The sequence below is a fragment of the Varanus komodoensis genome, unplaced genomic scaffold (assembly GCF_004798865.1).
Source record: "Varanus komodoensis strain SLA01 unplaced genomic scaffold, ASM479886v1 scaffold26, whole genome shotgun sequence".
NCBI classification, from domain to species: Eukaryota; Metazoa; Chordata; class Lepidosauria; order Squamata; family Varanidae; genus Varanus; species Varanus komodoensis.
Window position 1 is genome coordinate 10,281,032 of NW_025335684.1, and position 21,505 is coordinate 10,302,536.

At 44.6% G+C, this 21,505-nt stretch overlaps 1 protein-coding gene across 4 annotated transcripts in view; it reads left to right on the top strand.

Moving 5' to 3' along the window:
* MARF1 (meiosis regulator and mRNA stability factor 1) overlaps window positions 1-15,559 on the top strand; it is a 34,882-nt gene extending 19,323 nt beyond the window's left edge. For 3 of the 4 annotated variants that reach the window (XM_044433305.1, XM_044433308.1, XM_044433307.1), the window contains 11 exons: window positions 1,014-1,234; window positions 1,987-2,129; window positions 2,735-2,868; window positions 4,159-4,361; window positions 4,885-5,112; window positions 6,006-6,236; window positions 7,697-7,906; window positions 9,444-9,504; window positions 9,604-9,738; window positions 12,279-12,455; window positions 13,070-15,559. In XM_044433305.1, coding sequence (XP_044289240.1) covers window positions 1,014-1,234; window positions 1,987-2,129; window positions 2,735-2,868; window positions 4,159-4,361; window positions 4,885-5,112; window positions 6,006-6,236; window positions 7,697-7,906; window positions 9,444-9,504; window positions 9,604-9,738; window positions 12,279-12,455; window positions 13,070-13,290 — 1,964 coding nt within the window. In that variant the 3' untranslated portion in view covers window positions 13,291-15,559. The remainder of the gene's footprint in view (window positions 1-1,013; window positions 1,235-1,986; window positions 2,130-2,734; window positions 2,869-4,158; window positions 4,362-4,884; window positions 5,113-6,005; window positions 6,237-7,696; window positions 7,907-9,443; window positions 9,505-9,603; window positions 9,739-12,278; window positions 12,456-13,069) is intronic. The other variant, XM_044433306.1, reaches the window with a different exon arrangement.
* Window positions 15,560-21,505: the final 5,946 nt, after the last annotated feature.

Sequence of the window (21,505 nt, forward strand, 5' to 3'; positions counted from 1 at the left end):
TTATGATGTTTGGAGATTGCCAGATGTAGAAAACAGGACATAATTATATTGTCTTCCCTTTATTTGCTTCCTGTTCCTGCTGGAATGAAGCCAAGTGATCCAGTCTGAGATTTACACCCTTGAAGTATTTTAACCAGTAACAATCCAGCATGCTAGGATTGGGACACGCACCCATAAGGGCAAAACTCACATTTGTACGATCCAACTTCAGGTGGCTTAGAGCCTCTTCAAAATCTTTTATCAGTCATATTAATTTTAGAAAGCAAATGTTAAACCTCTCTATATCTTTCACATAGTTACATCAACCAAACACTATATTGAACTTATTTTGTGGAGACAAAACTCATAAATTCCACAATAAATTGTGAACACTGTGGTCCCTGTGGAGAGCTTGGGTCTAGAGTTTTGGAAAAACTAATATTAAAAATACTAAGCAACAAACTAATTTTGTGTCTTTTAGAGTCACCTGACATCCATTATGAAGTTTCTGAAGCTACAGTGTAGGAATGTAGTTTGGATGAAAACAGGTGGCACTTCTTGGGAAGCATATTTAGTATTGCACTGTAAATGTCTCCCCATTTTCAGGGTATTAAAAAACAACTAATCCAGTGCACCCAAAGGGGTTTGCACTTACTGTATATAGTAAACAACAGCTTCCCCCTCACTATCTGAATGTTTCTCTTGAAGCAGAGATAGTTTCAAAAGCTGGATGTAGGAAAGCATAAGGAATCCATCATTCAAAGATGAAGACAATCCCCACCAAGTGTTTGCAAGCTCCTGGATATGCCGGTTATATTTTTCCTCCCCTGGGATGCAAAGCGGCCTTCAGGCTACTGGTGGTCTTGTTTCTATCATTTCATCTTAGTGGCTTTTGGTCTGCAGCAATGTAATAGCCTTGCCCAATTCCACAGTGTTCCTACTCCGATTTATTCTTTTTTGCTGTAGTGCTCATCCCATTCCATTTGTGTCCCTTTCTTCTAAGCGAGCACGTGTGTGTTTCTTTCCCTTTCTAGAACCTTGGCTTCTACGTTCTAAAAGTCCTGTGGGTAACCCACAGCTCATTCAGTTCAGCAGAGAAGTGATCGATCTCCTTAAAAACCAGCCATCGTGTATCATACCTGTCAGTAAATTCATCCCAACATACCATCACCATTTTGCAAAGCAGTGTCGTGTGTCTGACTACGGGTATTCCAAGTTAATGGAGTTGCTGGAAGCCGTGCCTCATGTGCTGCAAGTGAGTTTAGCATCGCCATTTTGTCCAGATGCTGGCTTCGAATGAGAAGGCCTTTCCGTGAGCAAGTGATGCCAAGCTAGGGGGTTTTGCATGCAAGGTTAATACCTGTAAATGTCTCCAGTCTCTTCCATAGCCTCTCACTGGCCAAGAACATTACAGGTTCCCTTCTTAGAAATGGTTTCCAGAGGGGTAGCCATGTTATTTTGCTGCAGCAAAAACAACCACGAGTTGTGTGGCACCTTGAACACTAAGAAAAGTGTCCAGGTTGTGGACATAGTCTACTTCGACAGGCACATTAACAGAGGCAGAGCCCTCGAAAGTTGATGCCAGAATAAATTTGCAAGTGTTTAAGATGCCACAAGACTCTTCTTTATGTTTCTTCTGAGGAAGCTGCTGTCCAAATTTAATTCACACAGAACTTCCTTAGGACAAGAGGAGGGGAGAAAGCCCCTGTTACCTTGCCTGCTGCTTAGCCACTTGGTAGGTAGCTCTATTACTGTGATCCAGGGGCATCCAGGTCACTTCCATCTGTTTGAGTTGCATGGCTGCTTGTCAAAAAAGCGTCAGGACTGATGTGAAGAACCAGCAAGGGGCTGTTCTGATCCTCACTGGGTTGCGTTCATGCATTTGTGCTCACACACACACACACACACACACACCCCGTACCCTTTCTGGTTATGCAGCTCTAATGTGGCTTCATCTTAGGACCGTTCAGGAAACGCACATTTTATGCATGTTTGTTTTTCTTCTAGATACTCGGAATAGGCACCAAGCGTTTATTAACCTTGACACACAGGGCCCAAGTAAAGCGATTCACTCAAGATTTATTGAAGCTTCTCAAGTCCCAAGCCAGTAAGCAAGTTGTTGTGAGAGACTTCTTACACGCTTATCACTGGTATGTATCATGATCACTGAAGTTTCAAGATTTTTTAATTTAATGCTTTGTGGATTCAGTGAAAGTATTTCCCCACAGACAGGAGAGGGGCAATTCTGAAGAGAAGAGTCAGAATCATCTGAAGAGTAGTAATTGAAACTACTCAGAATGGAGGGATAGGGTAGAATTTAAACCAGATGGTTTTTAAAATTTATTACTAGAAATGGGGCTTTCCTAGACTGGTACCTTGAGGCAAGGGTAGACAAATGTCTTACTAACCAAATCTGTTGACTGTTTGGCACCCCAGTCATTCCTCAAGTCCTACAGCCTGTGCAAAGAACTCCCAGGCACAGAGAGCTATTTGCCCTTGTGCTGTCTTTTTGCAGAAGATCTCTTGCAAAATCCCTATAAGAAGAGAAGTTTGGTGTTTTTGGTCACCTCATGGAGAACATCTTCCAGAGTGTTGGTTTCTAAACCCTGAGAATGTTTTGGTTTTCTCTCGGTTCTCATGTTGGGGATACTGGCAGTGGGAAAGACTTTCATTTTGTACCTTTTGTGCTCCCACTTAGGATAGTGGGACTCTTGATGATATGTTTTCTGCAGCTGCTTTCTCTCTCAATGCCTAGGTGTTTCTCGAAAGACTGGGATGTAACTGAATACGGAGTGTGCGAGCTGGTAGATCTAATATCAGAAATTCCAGACACAACCATCTGTTTGTCTCAGCAAGATAGTGAGATGGTAATTTGTATTCCCAAAAGAGGTAATGTCCCCACTTTTCAGAACTCTGCTTCTTTTTACCAGTCTGACGGTTGTTGCTGCACCAGTGCCAGATGGGCATTTGGCTCATGTAACTTTTGTGAGTGAATTAAGGCTTGTTTTACAAGCTATGACCTGTATTTATTTTATTTGTTGCTTTAGAGAATGTATATGCAGCCCTTTATCAGAGTCTAGGGAGGTTTCCATAACATTAAGTAAAAATGTTAGGCATGAAAACAGCAGGGCACTAGTTAAAGCATCAAATTAAGAGCAGTTAATGCTGGGAGAGATCAAAAGAGTTTTGCCCTAATGCCTAAAGGATAACGGAGCTGGTGCCAGGTGGGTCCCTTCTGGGAAGGAGTTCCATAAGCAGCACGCTGTAGCTGAAGATAATCCAACTCCTAGTTTCTACCTCTCTTGCATGCAGCAGGAAGACCTGAAGAAGAGCATTGGCACATCTGAACAGGATGATAGGCAGTGATATTGGGGACTACCTGCTCTTTCCGAAATCTCATCAAAAGCAGCCCCAAGAGTCAGGGCAGCCCCTGTCCAAGAGAAGCTTGGGTTGCCAACTAGCCTCTCATAAAAGGCTTTGGTGTTTACTTGGCTGCCTCGCATTCAGAAGCATTCCCAAGCTGTGGGCCTGAGCCTTTGGGTGAGGGGAGTTTGGAGTGCAGTCCCGTGTAGCGACAACATCGTTCACATGGACATATGAATGGTCTCCTCTGGACTGAGCTTCAGTTTATTCAACCTACGAGTCCAGGCACAGAATCAGCCTCATCTCATGGAGTCCTTAAGGAGGAATAGAGCTAAACCTCAGCATGCCGATGACACTTCCATCCAGGTTTCCAGATTATCAACTGCATAAAAATATTTAAAAAGCAGAAGGGACTAGATAGGCTTTTGTGGGGAGGGGCTATCAAAGAGGGCAAGAATCCCCCAACGTGGTCACCTGGAAATCACCTGGCTACCAAGTGTGAAGCCTTCCCTGTGCTTCCAAATCACAGGTGAGCAGAAGAATACCACAGTTCCAGGCTCCTGGGAAGACAAGGAAAATTAAACGGTTACATTCCCCAAAGGCGAGCCTTTGGAAAAAGGATGTGGCTTTTTCTTTTCAAGGATGAAGTCCCAGAAACACTGCACAACAACGCAAGTGTTTCACTGACCATTGGGATAGACTAGCTGTTTGGTGGTCTAGTTGACAGTGAGCCAAGCATCTTGTCTTTTCTCCTCCTCACATTCCATTTTCCCCCTCTAAGTGATTTCTTTATTGACCCCTCTTCTCTGTCCTCAGAACGTACCAAGGAGGAAATCGAAAGGACAAAGCAGTTCTCCAAGGAGGTCATTGATTTGCTGCGTCACCAGCCCTATTTTCGCATGTCTTTTAATAAATTTATCCCATCCTACCACCATCACTTTGGGCGCCAGTGCAAACTGGCCTATTATGGATTCACCAAACTACTTGAACTCTTTGAAGCCATACCAGAGGTCTTGCAGGTCAGTCAGCAGGTCCTTCAGGGCAGAAGTGGGCCGTCAGCCATCCCAAAGCTCCATGCTAGGCATCTCATACTTGTGGCCATCATAGCAGCACTAGTCAAAACTTTGGCTGTTTAAGAGCCCCGGACCAGGACTCGGGAGCTTCGCGTGCTAGTGCCTGCTCGACCATGGAGCTCCGTGTGCGACTTCAGGCCAGTCCCCAGCTCTCAGCCTAACCTACTTTGCAAGATTGCTGTGAGGATGAAATAGGGAAGAGGAGGGGGACTGTGTGAGCCTCCTTCGGTTCCTCGTTTTAGGGAGGGTGCGGTATAGTCCTGTCCCACATGCGCAAACCTTGAGCTCTTGTTTTCTTTTCATGGGCCACTAACTGTTCACGTAAACAGTGTGGGAGAAATGGTTCGCGCGTGATTTTTCAGCTTGTATCTTGTGACTGGTGAGGGGGAGCGCGACGTATTGCCAGCCTCGGTGGCCAGAAAAGGCCTTCTGAGATAATTTCACTAACTGAACTGACTTCCACCCCCAGGTACTGGAATGTGGAGAAGAGAAGATCCTTGCGCTGACAGATGTGGAGCAGGTCAAAGCTTTAGCTGCCCAGTTTGTTAAATTGCTCCGGTCTCAGAAAGACAAAAGCCTTATGATGGCGGATGTGCTCACAGAATACGCTAAAACGTTTGGTTACCCGTTGCGCCTCCAGGACTATGATGTTGGCTCTGTCCCTGCATTGCTGCAGAAACTGTGCCATGTTATCAAGGTATGTTTTGGTGCAGCCCATAAGAAAAAGGACTTGAGGGGAGGGGGCTGTTGAACAGCTGTCCCATCTCCAGAACATGATGAAGTGGTGCCAAGATCTGAAACAGCTGGCTAATTTGAAGAGCTCGTTAATGTTCCTCTCCTTTTGTTCAGCCTAAGGCATACACAGTATGTGGTCTGTGTGCGCCCGTGTGAGAACACACACGTCCCGTGAAATAGGATCGTCATAGAAACCCAGGAATCTCGTTTAAAATGAATTCCTTCCAGATTTCTTAATGAGTAACATCTTGGCTTCATGGGTGCACAGTTGGATAGGAAGAAATTGTACTAAGTGCAGAGAAATACTTCTTTGTCAAACCCCTTGGAGAGCGTGTCCAATATATGGCTTACCTTGCAGCAGAATTTAATAAACCGGCCCTTTTATTAGCTCCTTTGAAGGGCCTCTTCTGCAGGGTTCTGTGGTGTTCAGCAGGTCACTGATGTGGCTGTTTCCACCCTGATAGTGTTGGAGGGGATCCAATCCTGTATCTGCCCAGCCAAGTCCAGCACTGTCAGCTGCACTCCCTGCTGGACCCCCCTGAAGGATCCGCCTCAGCTTGCCTCTTGCTTCCAGGAATCCTTTGGATCATGGCAAGCAGCCTTAATACTGAGGCAAGGTACCGATTCACCTGGCTCTGTCTGGTCCACGCTGACGGGCAGCCGCTGTCCGGGTTTCCCGAGAGCTGCCGGGGACCAGGTATCACTCCAGCCATATTTAGAGGTGCACAGCCTTTCTTTGTGGCAGTTGTATAACATTTAAATCCTGAGGGAGAACAGGCATTTTGTATTTTAAGGAAACCTTGAATATACGTTGGCACAGCTTTTTTATAAACACCATTATTCAAACTTCTTCAGGTTGTTGACACAGAATCCGGGAAACAGCTTCAGCTTATAAATAAAAAGTCTCTCCGGGCCTTGACTGCACAGCTGCTGGTCCTCCTGATGACTTTGGATGAAACCACCTCTATTTCTGTTGAAGAGCTTAAAAATCATTATGAAACCACCCACGGGACTGCCCTTAATCCATGTGAATATGGCTTCATCACATTTACTGACCTGCTGATAAGTGTGCCTTACTTCATTGAGGTAAGGAAGGTGATGTGGCTCTCAATGCCCGGCATAACTCTCGCGCTCTCTCCCCACGTGACTCTCTCCAGTTTGGTTGTTGATGATGACTTAAGTTCCCCCCCCCCCCCCTTCAAAATAAAGATCCGCTGCAGTACGTGCGGAAGTGAGGCATCCCATTGAAGTGAAATAAGCGCCACGCAAAGCAAGGAAACCGTGGGCGGAGCAGTTGCTGGTTGCAGACTGGTAGGCCAAGATCACAGGCTGAGAAAGCACTGGAGGAAGCATTCCTTTGCCAGTACCGTGCCTGATACAGAGGAGGGCCTCCTGTGATGGTCCATGGGGACGGGATCACACAGCCGAACCATAAAGCGCAATTTTGGACACAGGAGACAGGGATTCTCTCCATATGGCTCGTATGGTCTCTCCTGACTGGCAGGGGCTGCCCCAAAGTTTCAGGCAGAGGGATTTTCCCAGCTTCCACTCACTGGATCCTTCCACTTGCATGTGCTGGGTCTTGAGTGTGAGGCCCTTTGCATGGCAGGAGTGGGGCGTACTCAGCCTTGCCCCAGCAGATGATGTCTTTAGCCCCTGGAGGCATTGAAACAAGATGAGGAGGCATGAAACCGATGTCAAAAGTTAGCCAGTAATTTATGTAGAGGCACGGCTTCTGGCTAGCAATGGATGATGCCAGGGTCGAAGCAAGGGAAGGAAGGATCCAGGTAGGTGAGTCTGAGTCTCTCTCTCGGCAGCTCCTGGTAGCTGCAGGATGCAGGGACAAACTGCCTTGATTTCCAGCCCAGAGCCACATGTCCAACTTGGGAGACAGCTCTAAAGACCAGCCTTCCCCAACCCGGTGCCTTCCAGACACACTTGGATTGCAACGCCCAGGATTCCCAGTCAGTGGCCCTGCTGGATGGGAATTCTGGGAGTTGCGGCCCAAATGCATTGGAAGGCCTCCGGCTTGGAGTAGGTTGCTCAAGGCAGTTCCCCCTTGCCTTGCCTTTCAGTGTATTGCCTGGACCAGGTGAATTGAGTCTTCATCTGGCCAGGGCGACTTATTTTATATTGTTAATTTGTTTTATATTTTGAATGTATTTTAATTTTGTTGTGAGCCGCCCCGAGGCTTTGGTGAATGGGGCGGCATAGAAATGTTTTTAATTAATTAATTAATTAATTAATTAATTAATTAATTAATTAATTAATTTGGGCCATTCCCTGCAGCAGAAGGGAATGGAGTAAACTTCCAGTGGCCAATAACTGAGTCTGTGGAGAGTCAGCAGCAGCCATTGTGGCCACTCTGGGCCACTGTTTTCCCTATCTGGCTATTGTCTGTGGTTGTCCCAGTCTAACGTTACACTACTGACTCACCTGCTGGGACATAAAGCACTGGCTTACATGGGCAGATCCACATTCTTAAATGCCCCTCTGCACACAGGTGTTGGAAATGCCACCTGATCGCCTCTGTTTTCCCCCCTCAGGTTTTTACTGATGGCGAGGCGGAATATGTGAAGCTGACAAGCCTGTACGTGTTTGCCAAGAAAGTGAGGTCTTTGCTTCACACCTACCACTATCAACAGATCTTCCTTCACGAGTTCTCCACTGCCTATAGCAAATACACAGGCGAAGTTTTGCAGCCCAAAGCATATGGCTACAATAACCTTGAAGAACTCCTGGGAGCAATTCCACCGGTTTGTGGCTGCTGTGGTTGTGTTTAGTATAATTACATTTAATCCTGAGATTCCCAGCTGTCACTTTGGAGGTGTTGTTATTACGGATGATGCCGTGGAGTGCCAGCGCTTACAGCATTGGTGGAAGATGCTGTCAGAGTGAAGTTGCTGACTCACTAGCACACCTCCCTTTGGTTTGGATGGGTAAACTTGATCATGCCTCTCTAAATGCAAAGCTATTCCCCCTTTTGGTGGAACTTGAGGGATCAGTGCTGTGGTCAGCCAGACACTAACCAGTGCAGTGCATCCGTCGCAGCTGTCTCCACCCGGGGACCCTTCAGGTGTCTGGACTGCAATTTCCCCAGCACTGTGGTAGATGGTCTGGGTGCATAGGCAGTGCAGTCTCAAACAACTGAAGGGTACCAGGCTGGGAAAGCGCTTGTGTTGACACACGAGTTAATATGCAGGCTTTTCTTTCTCCTGGGGAAAGAGAGCCTGCAACTTCCTTCCTTCTGTCTTACCCTTGATGGGTGCAGCCCAAAAGAAGCTGGATCCACTTAAGTTCTGTTTAAGTGCATCAAGATGAAGTTGTGTGTCCTCTTCACTGATATTTTTGCTGGGCATGTGCTGAATAACTTGATGGCTTTTGGTTCCAAGCTGGAAGTCCTAATTTTCTGATGAGAGGTAGGGAACTAGGAGCTTGGGCAACCCAGTTAGGATTACCAGCTTTGTTCTTACGCCTTTGGCAGTTATGTTAGAGGGAGAACATTTATCTTTTAAGTTGTGATGTACCTGATCTGTTCAAAACGTCCTGGTTTTTCTTGCATAAATGCAGCGTGGCCCACTCAGTATTTGGGGGGGGGGGGGCACAAATTCTCACCTGTAGATCGTCCGTGGTGACAGGTGTAGGAAGCATCTCTTAGCTCACCCAAGGCTTTTAAAGAATTTTCCAATAAGGGAAGGTTCATCTGTGCTATTTAATAAAAGAGAAATTTTATTATTTTAGGCCACTGCCCTGTGCAAGTTTAGGCAGTAAAGGGGCTTAGAGCTCCTGGCATGCCCAGCCAGCTGGTTCAGGCTTGCACCTTCCCTGCACCTGCAACAAGAGTTGGCGGTAGGTTGTCCACTCCTGGGCTAGAGGAGCAATCCCAGATTTATGCCTGAGAACATATTTCTGTGGACACTCACAATCTAGTTCTCTCTCTTGTGCTCTCCATCCCGCCCCCTGCAAAAGTACCCTCCTTGGTCTTAATGTGTTCGAATAACCATTCATAAGCATTAATTTCTGCTGGGAGTCCCATGGAGCCATAGAGGATATACAATGAAGGGATTAAAAAGACAGCAGTACTTTTTGCCTAATTCAGGTTTCTTTGGGGTGGGTGGAATACTTGTGATTTTTTAAAACAAGAAATAGCTGGAATCCAGCGTAAGGTTAAATGTTGTTATTATCAAGGAAGGATGTAGGAAGGAGAAAAAAGCCGAGTGCTGTCTTTAAAATAGAAAGAATTTAACTGGGTTTCCTCATTTCGAACTTCTTGTCATTGTTGCCTTTAATTAGGTAGTATGGATAAAAGGCCATGGTCATAAGAGAATTGTTGTCCTAAAGAATGACATGAAAAGTAAGTACCAGTCTTGAGTTGGCCCAAGTTTTTTTGCACTAAGTTTAGTAGGCTTCTTGGCCAAGGACCAACATGGCAAACCCCCCCGTCTTCCCGCAGCTCGTTTCAGCTCACCCAGTCTCCCCCTCGCCGATGAAGATCGCGGAGGTCAGCTTGCCGATAGCGACAGACGAGCTACAGAGGCAGCGAGAGCAAGTGAATCCTTGGAATTAAAACTGGAAACACCAACTGCTGGTAATACATTGTTGGCCAGTTTGCTGTACATGTTGAAATGGTTTTAATGCACATGAATTGGAGAGTTGAGAGCCAAGCCGTCTGAGGAAGTTATGATCTCTCACATGCTAACTGCAGTTAGGATTGTGTTTGTCGTTGCCACCACTTCTCCCCGCCCAGCCCTACATCCAGTGCTTTTTTTGTTAAAAAAAAAAAAAAAAAGGTGCTGGAACTCATGTCTTGGAGTCACACTTTTACACGAAAAAAGATTTTCAATTCACCAACTTTTTTTGAAATAAAGAACTTAATTACCTTTTGCACATAGCCAGTCACTCTACACACACATAAACATAATGGTCACCGCCGCAGCACGTGACCACACACACCAAGCCCAAGCCGAGCAGTGTCCCAAGCCGAGCAGCACTCTCACAATCAGCACGGACACACAATCAGCCCTCAGGCAATTCAAAATCACTCCATTGGAAAAATCTGTCAAAAAAGGTGCCGGAACACCGTTCCGGTGCGTTCTATGACAAAAAAAAGCCCTGCCTGCATCCATCCCCCCACTCCCTCAGTGTCCCTGTCAGACCTGGTACAGCTATTTTGGGGGAAACCCACAACTTGCCGCCATAGGTGTAGAGACCCTTGTGCTAAATGCTGCCCACTTTTTGCCTGGCATGACAAGCCAGGAAGTCTGGCTGTTCAAATGAGTCAACAGGAGTAGGTTTACATGGGGTGCCGGATTGAATGTCCTGGCCTATAACCATATGTGCATTCTTAAAGATCTAATTTTGTACCCGTGTTTTTTATAACGGGTTTATAAAATGTCTCAGTTTTTTGTTTTTTGTTGTTTTTTTTTTAAGTACAGCTGGCCATTCTCTGCTTAAAGATTTGAAATTAGCGGAATTCTAGGATACACAACAAAATAAATGGAGAAAGAAAGTGTGTCAGAGGTATAGGAAGTATGTAACTCGGTGTTACAAAACAGAGGAAGCTGATTGGATCAAGATGGAAATTGCTTAAAGAAAAAGTGGGTTTGAGATGCAAGAGCCGTTGATGAACCTGCTGTGCCCGTTCCTTGCCCATGGCAGATGCACCCGTATCTTCCTTGCTCCCATGTAGTCCGTTCAGGTTCCTTTGCTGGTTTCGTATCCGTCAATTTCGGCACTCCATTTTACATTAAAACCCTGCCTTCCCTGTAAGGAGCTCAAGGCAGTGTCTGTGCTTGTCATCCTCCATTTTATCTTCACAACAACCCTGTGAGGCATGGCAGGCTAAGAATCAAATACTGTGCTGAGGTTTCCTGGTGAGCCCTCTTTCCGAGTGGGGCGAGTCCCAATCTAATGCTCTTGCAGCTCGGCTCAGCGGCCCTGGGACTGCAGTGGTTCTGTCAGTGTTGGTTGGTCCCACTCAGGCTTTGAGACAGCTCTGCTGCTGCTGGGTGTTCTCACCTCCCCAGCTTTGTTGCTGTCGATTCTCCTCAGCGAGGAGTATGGCCTTGGGCGTGCATGAACCCAGGTGGCCGTCGGTGTGCTAGGCTGTGGCTGCTTCTGGCTGGAAGTAAATTCATGTCTCATAAGACGTTGCTGCTGCCCTGTTTCAAAAAGTGGATGAGGAGTTGCTTGTAAAGTAATTTTAACTTAGTGATGTGAGCCGCCCCGAGGTGGCATAAAAATGTTTTAATAAATAAATAAAGTAGGTGTATTTGCAACCAAGTTGCTTGGGTTTGTGTGGCTTCCAACCGCATCACTGTCAAATGGCAGTCTTTTGCCATCGCTGCATTTGATACCGTTTGTGCTCCACCCAGTCTTTCTTCAGAATTAACCCACAGGAGGTATTTCTTTCATCACTACTCTTTTTTCACGGTGGTTTATCCCCTAATTATTTTTGCTGATGTGACCTCAGTGGTGACAAAATGTCAGCATTTTTTAAAATGGTCAAGGATGTTTTTATCCGGTTGGGCTTAGCTAAGTCTGCTAATATTAGAGCTTCCCCCTCCCAGCCATATCAAGGCTTTGGGGGAAATCTTCACGGGCATTCTTCTAAGCCAGTGTCTTTATTTTGAAGAGATGTTCCCGATGCCTAAAGAATCCCACTCGGTCTTAAGAGTCCGTATTTTTGGTGGACGTATGGCAGAGAATTTTCCAGATTATGTATTCTCCCCTGTTACTTAGAATGACTCAAGAATTAAATTTGTTGAGTTGTGCAGTTCCATGGTTTCATAGTTGTTACGACAAATCGCGTCACAAGTACCTTGGCACAATGATTCGGGGACAACTTGCAAAACTAGATTCGCTCAGGCACTGTTGTCACAACCTTATAGAAGTGTAAGCTCTGGGATTATGATCCAGAAGGACTTGTGGATGACTTGGTTTCTATTTTGAGCTGCGGCAGAGAATTTCCAGTGAGTTCCAAGAATAGTGCAGCGTACGCAAGGCTTCTGCTTTCAGGGAAAATTCAGAAGCCATGGCAACTCACAAGGTGCCTAGAACAGCTCCCTGAATCACGGGATGTGCAGTACTTTAAAAAGATCGTCTTGCTTCCCCTTTGTTTTCCTGCAGTTCCTAATCAAACTGATGAAGAGCTCCTTTGCCTCACGAACACGTCAGCTGTTGATCTCTTGTGTGAGCCAGTCCCGTCCTGCCTTCCCTCCCCGCAGCTGCGACCAGACCCGGTCATCCTTGAATCCGCAGACCTCATTCAGTTCGAAGAACATCCAGCAACCCTTTCCGGTAAAGGCGAGTCTGTCTGAAAGGATGCCTGCCTTGAGGCGCTCGTAGAAGTTCAGGGCAAGAGTGTCTTCATTAGAAGATGTTCTTTATCACATGAGCTTCAAAATCGATCACTCCCCGCCCCCCACCCCCAAGGCTAAATGAGGAAGCCCGGTCTTCATGCACAGAGTGCGGCACTTGAACCTGCTGGTGTCGCTTTTTGAATCCTTTCCTAGATAAATAACCTTATAAGCAGAAAGCTAGCATATCAGACAGACAAGATTCTGGCCTGTTCTTTTTTCTAGCTTGTTTGCTTTCTACAGGAGGAAATGTACTTGTTTTTCTTAAAAAAAAAACAAACCCTAAACCCACCCCAGCTACAACCTCTTTCTCGGTATGTGTAGACCAGCAAAATATAAAGCTCACCTAAGCGCTCAAATAATACTGCTTTTGGGACTGATCGATTGATTGATACCCCATCCCACAGGCCATAGGCTCTCTGGGCAGTTTACATGCAGTAGCACCCTTGGGGGAGAAAGTGGAAGGTTTTCAGACATTCCCCAGCTTTCTAAAAAAATGGACTAATGTGTGCTGTAGTCTGAGTAATATTTTTTAAAGGCTAAACTTGCTTTCATGTTTAGAGATGATGATTCTAACGGAGGAAGAAGAGAAGGCCGGTTGCTCGTTACAAGCAAAAGAAGAACTGAGCCACATGTCTGCAGAAAAGACTTCAACACGTCCCTACCCATCCCCCGATTCCCAGGCAAGCAAAGAAGCCACGGACAGCCCAGCCAAAAAGCAGCATAAAAACCGGGTGAAGTTGGCAGCAAAATTTTCACTTGCACCTGTAACCAAGCTTTAAGTCCTGCTGTGGTATGAAAGGCAACACCTTGTTCGACTGCACAGAAAATGAAGCTGTTGGCTACCCTTTCTGTTTTTAATCACAATTCTGGAGCGGGAGGGTGGTCACTTCTCTTCTGCTTGTCACTGTTGGCTGCCTTCTGGGAGGATTTTGTTCAATTTACACTGAATTCAGCTGGGCAGGTATTTTTATTTGTACTTCAAGCGTTTGTCAAGGATAATTTAGCATTTTACCATTTCCTTTTCATTCTGTTGAATGCCGGCAGAAAGTAAACGATAAATCTTCAGTTTCTGAAACCTCCTAAGTGATATAATCCTACATACAACATATTCATCTATAGGCTGTTTCTAGTTTGAATTTTTTGCAGGCAATAATATCCCACTGTTGAATCTTTCCTGCGAACCAGCCCGTAGAGTTCTTCTTGTTCAGGAAGGTTTTATTCCAACCTTACAACCTGTCATTGTAAGGCTGGAATAACACCTGAAATATGGGGTCTTCAGCCTTAAATTGATACGGGCAAAATGTAGGGTTTTTTTAGATGACTTGTAATTAACTCTTATCAAAAGATGACTGTAGAAGATTATGTTGGGATTATTACAAAACCCCTTTTAAATGCCTTCTGTAATAACTTAGTACCACTGAGGAATCTTGCAGGAAGTTGAGGATATTTTAAGCTTCCCTTTTATGAGAGCTCCAAGTTGATGCTGATTTGGACTGAGAAAAATGGCATGCGTTTCGAAGTAGATGTTCAGGTGCTTCTTGCTGCCTCTGCTGATGGGATTACAGGAGTATTTGGGATTTCAGAAATATGCATTTAAGTGCATAAATTATGAATCACAACCAGGGGTTAGAGGAGCTTTTTTAAGATGGAAGGTAACAATGCTGCATCCACTAGCAGAAAAATAAGAGCAGTGAGTGGAAAGGCCAAGGTTACTGTACTTAACCTTGTTTTCTAACTTTTTAAAGTAGTAAATGGGAAGCTTAATTCGAGTTAGTATGTTTTTAACTGTGTCTGGTTTTTATTCTGAAGTTTTCTTCGAGTGTTCAAAGCTGCTCTTCTGTGTGTACTTTTTTGCTTCCAATTCCTATTGGTGGTATTTTTGTTGGCTTTTAGAAAGGCCAGCCTTTGTTGAAGGAGACAAGTCAGTGGAGTCCTCGAACTTTCTTTTTTATTGAGCTAAAACGTCTTCAGAAGCTTTATACCCCTGTTGGGTAAACTTGGCACTTACAATGGGTTGTATTTGCCAGGCATGGATTGTTACCGCTTGTTAAAAGAAAGAAACTATGCAGCGCAGGTTTCCACTGGCTGGACAGATATGTATTTTTTTTCAACCGTATTTTCTAATGCATGAGAGATCGAGAAATAGGCTTGGATCCAATGGTCAGCAACTGAAAAATGCCACTCGATGGCTATAGACAACCTTTTTTAAAAGAATAAAATTGATTTTGTTTAAAAAAAGACTTTTAAACAAAGCAAGTATTAAACAGTACTAAATTATATAGCCATTGTGAATGCAGGGAAATACTGGAGGTTTTTCTGATATCATGGCAAGGCACAGTGTGTTTCAGATCCTTACATTTCCTCTGCAGACATGGGGTTTGTAGGAATAAATGCTTAGTTATTTTAGCCGTTACATAAATTTATTTGAGATCATCTTTCCATTTTCCTGATGTGTAGACTGCATGAAAAGAAAACCTGGGCACTTTGTGTTCGTCATGGCATGCAGAATCAGTCATCATTTTGAATTGCAAGTCATCTAAAATTATGTGCTAGGCCAGGCTTGGGTGAAACCTAGAGAACTATGGTACTCCCGAGTACTTGAAATACAGATGTGGTTATGCCCTTTGTAGAAAATGAGAAATCTTTCTGGATTCATGTGTAATTCTGACCAAAATTGCTGATTGAAAGTGAGAATACGATTTGGGAGAAATTTGTTTTTCACAGAACAAGGCCATCCAATTCAATGTTTCTTTTTACAAAGGCTTGAAGAAATAATGTGACTTGACAGATTTGAAAATTAAGACAATTAAATTCTTTAATTTGTACTTGGCTAATTTAGATTTCTCGGCTGTGTGTGGTTTTTTTTTTTTTTTAAGTATCATTGAAGCTCCTGACTCGTGTACTGTCTGGATGGGATACAGTAGGAGACAAGCACTCATCTTTCTCCTGCATTGTCTAATTCCTTTGGATGACCTTTGTGGCTCCAAATTCTGTTCTGTGTGTTGGGACCAAACAGTTGTCAATAAAATTTTCAAGCAAGCATGTAAATTTTTTAGAAGCATTCCTCTTTTTTTGATAACCATGCCGAAATGTACTATATGTAAAGTCATATTGTTCGGTCCATGCCCTAGAACCCCCACCCACATAAAAATGAAAGTCTTCAACACTTCCCACTGTAACAGGCTGGCAAAGTTTGTACAGAAAACTACCCCAACCCCTCAGCCTCCTCACATGGTACAAACATCCAGGTGGTCCAAACTAGGAATTGGCCTCTTTCTCCCCTCATTCGCTCCCATGCCTCTCTCTTTTTTTTTTTTTCCCTTGATCCCCTGTTCTCTCTCTCTCTCCACCACTTCCTTCACAGATGGGGTACAGACCATTTGCTCTTGCCAGACATCTGAACTGATTGCTTTTGAAAACACAGCCCATCCTTCCATGACCAAATGGATTCTGGAAAGCGTTCATTCAGCTTGTTCTGTTTTTTGATTCGGCCTCTGGCCTTGCTCGCTTACTTGAGCCAGCTGCATTTGCATGCCATGTCCCTGTGGGCCTCTTCACAGGGCGCACTCTGTCTTGCTGGGCAGACAATCTCGTCTCCCAGCAGTGGCTTAGACTAAGGCCAGCACGGTATATGGGACAGCTTGTTGTGCTTGTCCTGAAGTGACCCGCATTGGATTCCCGCCTGCTTCACCACCAGCCTCAGCCCAACCGATCTGCAGGATGGTTGTCAAAATAAAATGAGGACTGTCTGCACTTCCTAGAAGGAAGAGTGGACTCTGCGTCTAGAGTCTAGTGAGCAGGAACTTGCTGCCTCGCTAGGCTGAAATTCTGGCACTGCAACATCCAGCCTCTTAACTCTCCTATGGGAATCTTCCTGGGCTGCCGCTTTCGCCCAGGCTCCCACTGCAGTAGGGTCAGGTAGGGATGGTTCAATCTGACCAGCAAGATGGATGAGCCTCTGTGGCCTGTTCTAACTCCCTGGATGAGTTACAGCTGCAAAGTGAATGGAGATGGGTGGGAATTGTCAGACCCTGAAGTCACACACACAGGAGGGTGCCAGAGAGGTGTAGGGATGGCATGAGGAGTGCTGGAAGAAGAGCAAAAGATAAAGGGAAAAGGCAGACATGGAGCCAAGAGAAGATTTGGAAGAACTGGGAAAGATGGAAGCTGGAGAGCCCGTGTGTGGGGAAAGGCCAGCAAGAGAGGACTAAGCTGGTGGCAGGCCCACCCCTGTGCACTCGCTTGCCTTCCTTAACAGTCAGGGAAGTAAACTCAGGCTTTGACAGGGGACTAATCTTGATGAGCAATGAAGCGTGTATGGATTTTGTTAAATCCATTCTGTTTGCATTTCACAGATTAGCAGGCATCTTTCATGCTGTCTACTCATTGACAGAATTGGGTTTTTACTCAAGTTTTTCTTTCTTGCACTAATTCACATTAGTGCTAATACACACGGTCCCAAATGAACTAATCTACATTAGATGCAATTAACACCTCCCACCCCACAAAAAATTGACAAAGTCTGCAAGTCCATGATTCCGGAAAGGTTGGTCCACTCTGGAACCCACACCTGGGAGAGTTTTCCAGCCTCCCTGTGAACAATTCTCCCTTGTTTGGAGGAACAACCCAAACAGAGGACAGTCCTGCTGAGGAAACCCTGCAGCTGAACCTTGCAGCCTGTCCAGGAAATGTTGGGTGAGGTGGTAGTGCAAGGTGACCCCCTTCTGGAGGAGAAACAGGAAGAGCTTCAGGAGAAGGGGGTCTGAGTCGAGAGGACGACGTCTTAAGAAAGGGGTGTTGCATAACTTTCCACCTGAAGGCAAAGTTCAGTTTCAGAGAATCTCTTGGAAAGGGCTCATTCCAAGAGTGAACAAGGCCGAAAGCAAAGGGGTGCGGCTAAAGTACCCAAAGGATCTGTGTAAGCTCTTACTACCTGCCAGTGCTCCTCAGGGGTGGCATTTTAACTTCTTAAAACGGAAACAAAACCATGCATAAGGCAGGCAACCAAACAACCAGGAGTCAGAGTCGTACCTGGCCCATTGTCTGAAGTTCTGCATCCTTGTCTTATGAGAAGAGGCTAAATGGGAGTCCATTCCTTCATCATCGTTAGGAAGTTCAAAACTCATGACTGCCTACTCAGAAATGATGCAAGGCCAGTATTCTAACCAGATCAAAACAACGTTTGGAGTGGTGACGTCTATACAACCAATGGATTGAGGTGGGTTTGATGTGGCCCTGACATCTTCTCCGTTTCTGGATATTCATGCCACCAATCAAGGAAGTCCACCAAAAGACTCTTCACCAGTCATGCTGTCTTGTTTCTGTGACTGTGCCAAATCATGACTCACTTTGGCTGGGTCTGATGGTCCTTGAGACCTTGGTCTTAGCACTGTGGCTGCTAGTACAAAGTGAACAAACATCATTTCTGGCAGTATGACAAAAGGTCTCTTTCTAAGAGACTGCTGAAGAACTTATGCCAGGTTAGATAACACTGATCATGTTAGATTAGTTGCCTGCCGGGTAGGCATAAAGTTTATGGGTCCAGGTGCCCTTCTTTCTTTAGACTCAGAGAAATCCTTGGGCCAAATTCACGGAAAATTTATTTTTGCTACATTGAGTCATGTTGGGCAAAATCTTACATTCAACCCCAAGAACTATATTTATGACTAACCATCTCTTTTCTGCATTCTTTTACATTGGAGAGTTAGCAGACAGAGATACAGCATTGTTCACAGTTCTGTGCATTTAAAATTTGGAATTAAAATTATTCATCAGTTATACTGATGACTGCTTATTGCTTATCTTGAAACACCAGTAATCTCTTCCAGCTTTGAGGCATGTATTTAATATTTTTAGTGATTTGTCTGCCTATTAATTGATCAAAGTCTGAATTAATACAATTGTCACGGTGTATTAGCTAATTGGTGATTTTGGTGGTGCCCAGATGTTTGAGAACATTTATTTCCAGGGACAAATCTCAAATGATCAAGCTAAATTTAAACAGATTGATTAATGAAGTCTCACAGGGTACGGGTAGATGGACATCTTAAAGGTTGAGGTTCTGGGGTAAGGTAAGCACTCTCATTGTTTGTTACACATGGGATTCAACTATCTATGCCTAGCAAATATTTTCAGAAACTCAATGCTCTCTTTCCTAAATCTGGGGGGAAGCTGTTCCTCCCCACCATGAATTTCCTTGAAAAGGTTGCAACTTCCAGTCAGCAAAGGTGGGATTCCCAGATCTTGCTTTTTATCGTTGGGCCTATTTGTTGACCTCTACAAAATGACCGTCTTTTCCGCTTAAATCACGTTTTCCACCTTGGGCAGTTTTCGAATCTTTCTGTCTGGATCTTCTCTCTAACTGGATGGCATTTGGTTCTCAGTGCATCAAGCATATTGTTTTTTTTCCCCACAGTTAAAGCAGTTTGCAGTATATGATATATAGCCTCCAGTTCATTACATTTTTATCCATTTTCTCACATTAAACCGACTCTCTGTGGTAAAAACAGGTAAGGAAATGTTTTTCTGGTGGACCTGGATAGATAAGTTAATTCTTACCTTGGATCAGCTCATGGGTGTTTATGAGTTTTTGTCTATCTCAGTTTTCCAAGCTGTATATGATTGGCTGCTACGGATGAATACCAATATTTGGACTTGCAACATTTGTTAAGATGCCGGTTTGGCCTTGTTGCTTTTTCAGCTTCATTCTCCTTTGCTGTTGGAAACACTTAGTGAGGCTGATCAATTAAGTTGATCCATGATCCGTGTTTATAAATACTTATAAGTAAATAAATACTTATTTACTAATATTCTACTGGAATAGAGTAGGGAACTCGATTGTTCCATTAGGTCTAATCGATGGACTACTGTTTGAGCATCTGGATCTTAGGTCCTGTCTTATTCAGCAAAAACTCTTGTTCTGTCTTGAGTGGATGCTGCACTGTCTTTTTAATAAGGGTTTGTCTAAGTTCACTAATTGCTGGAGGAGTACCACAAAATGTTCGTTTCTGTTCCGTGCCATCTCTGACTTAAGGCAACCCTATGAATGAAGTTGTCTTGAAACTCAACATTAAGAAAACTAAGATCATCCAGTCCTCTCACTTCCTGGCAAATAGATGGGGAAGAAATGGAGGTAGTGACAGATTTTATCTTTCTGGGCTCCAAGATCACCGCAGACAGGGTCTGCAGTCAAGAAATTAAAAAGATGCTTGCTCCTGGGGAGGAAAGCTATGGCAAATCTAGACAGCATACTAAAAAGCAGAGACATCACCCTGCCAACAAAAGTGTGTATAGTCAAGGCCATGGCTTTCCCAGTTGCAATGTATGGCTGTGAAAGCTGGACTATAAAGAAGGCTGAGCACCGAAGGATTGAGACCTTTGAATTGTGGTGCTGGAGGAGACCCCTACGAGTCCCTTGGACCACAAGGCTATCAAACCAGTCAGTGCTAGAGGAGATTAACCCTGACCGCTCTTTAGAAGGCCAGATCCTGAAGATGAAACTCAAAGACTTTGGCCACCTAATGAGAAGGAGGGACTCCCTGGAGAAGAGCCTAATGCTGGGAACAATTGGTGGCAAAAGAAGAAGGGGGCGGCAGAGGATGAGGTGGCAAGATGGAGTCACTGAAGCAGTCGGTGTGAACTTGAGTGGACTCCAGGGGATGGTGGAGGACAGGAAGGCCTGGAGGAGTGTTGTCCATGGAGTCGCGATGGGTCGGGCACGACTTCGCGACTAACAACAGCAACATGAATGAATGCCCTCCACAGTGTCCTGCCCAGCACAGCCCTGCTGAGCTTCTGTAAATTCAAGGCTCTGCCTTCCTTTAGGGAGTCATTCCACCTCCTGTTTGGAGATGCATTAACTCCTTGGAAGTGGACTGACTACTGATTCTTTTAACCATATTTTTTTGCAATGCCCAATAGTTGCCTCTTTGGGGAAGGAGGTTATTGTACAAATAAACTTTGTATTGGAGCACTCTTTGAGAAGACAAGTACCTCAGTAAATATTGAATTGTCAGCTAGTTTCCTGGAAGTTAACACACAAAATTGCTCGCCATGTCTTTTTATATCAGCAAAAGACCCATCTTACACCATCAGAAGGATAAACACGCACCCTTGCAATGAAATGGATTGAGAACCTAACAACACTTTCTGCATTTGAACTTATACAGACACTGCTTATGAATGGAAAGTTTGGTGGATACTAGGTCCATCTTCATTGAAATGTATGTATCATTTTTAGAAAATTGTATTTTCATATCTATGAGTTGAAATAGCTGCTGCTGTTGTTATTTTCAATTTTATACAGTCCAAAAGCCAAAGTGCTCTTCATGGTTCACAGCAAATTCATACATTCAAATCTACATAGCTACAATTTCCCTCTCTTTACAGAACTGTTTTAAAGAAAGAATTTCCCTTGTGTAGAAATGTTACAATTAAAAATTAAGGCAATTTGTCCATCTAATCCAGTACTGCCTTCTCTACCTTCCTTAACCTGATGCCCTTCAGCTGTTTGGGGCTTCTGTTCAGCTGTTTTGGACTTCAGTTATGGTCAGCCTTAGCCAGGATGTCCAGACTGCTAGGAGTTATAGTTCAAAACAGCTGGAAGACACCATGTCAAGGAGGAACTCTGTTCCCAGATCACTTGGAACAGGCCTTCCAGTTAGAATGTTTACCTTCCCTACTGGTCACCAGATGTTAGTACAGAATCCGAAGATACGTTCCTGTTTCTCTGAAGATGTTAGACTCACCAAGCCCCATTTAAGCACGTGGCTTTTTACAGGCTTTCTCAAATCTATAATTTAAAAGCAAATCATGCATTTTTGATACCACACGGTTTTTGTTCTAACTGCAATTTTTCAAGACATCCTGTGGCTGAGTAAAACCTGAATCAGTATTAGCATTCAAACTAAATAGGACAGGTTTGCTTGGGGCACAGTCCGCAGTCCCGGAATGCCAGCGTGCCCCGGTTCTCCAAAGTCTCGGGTGGAGATGTGC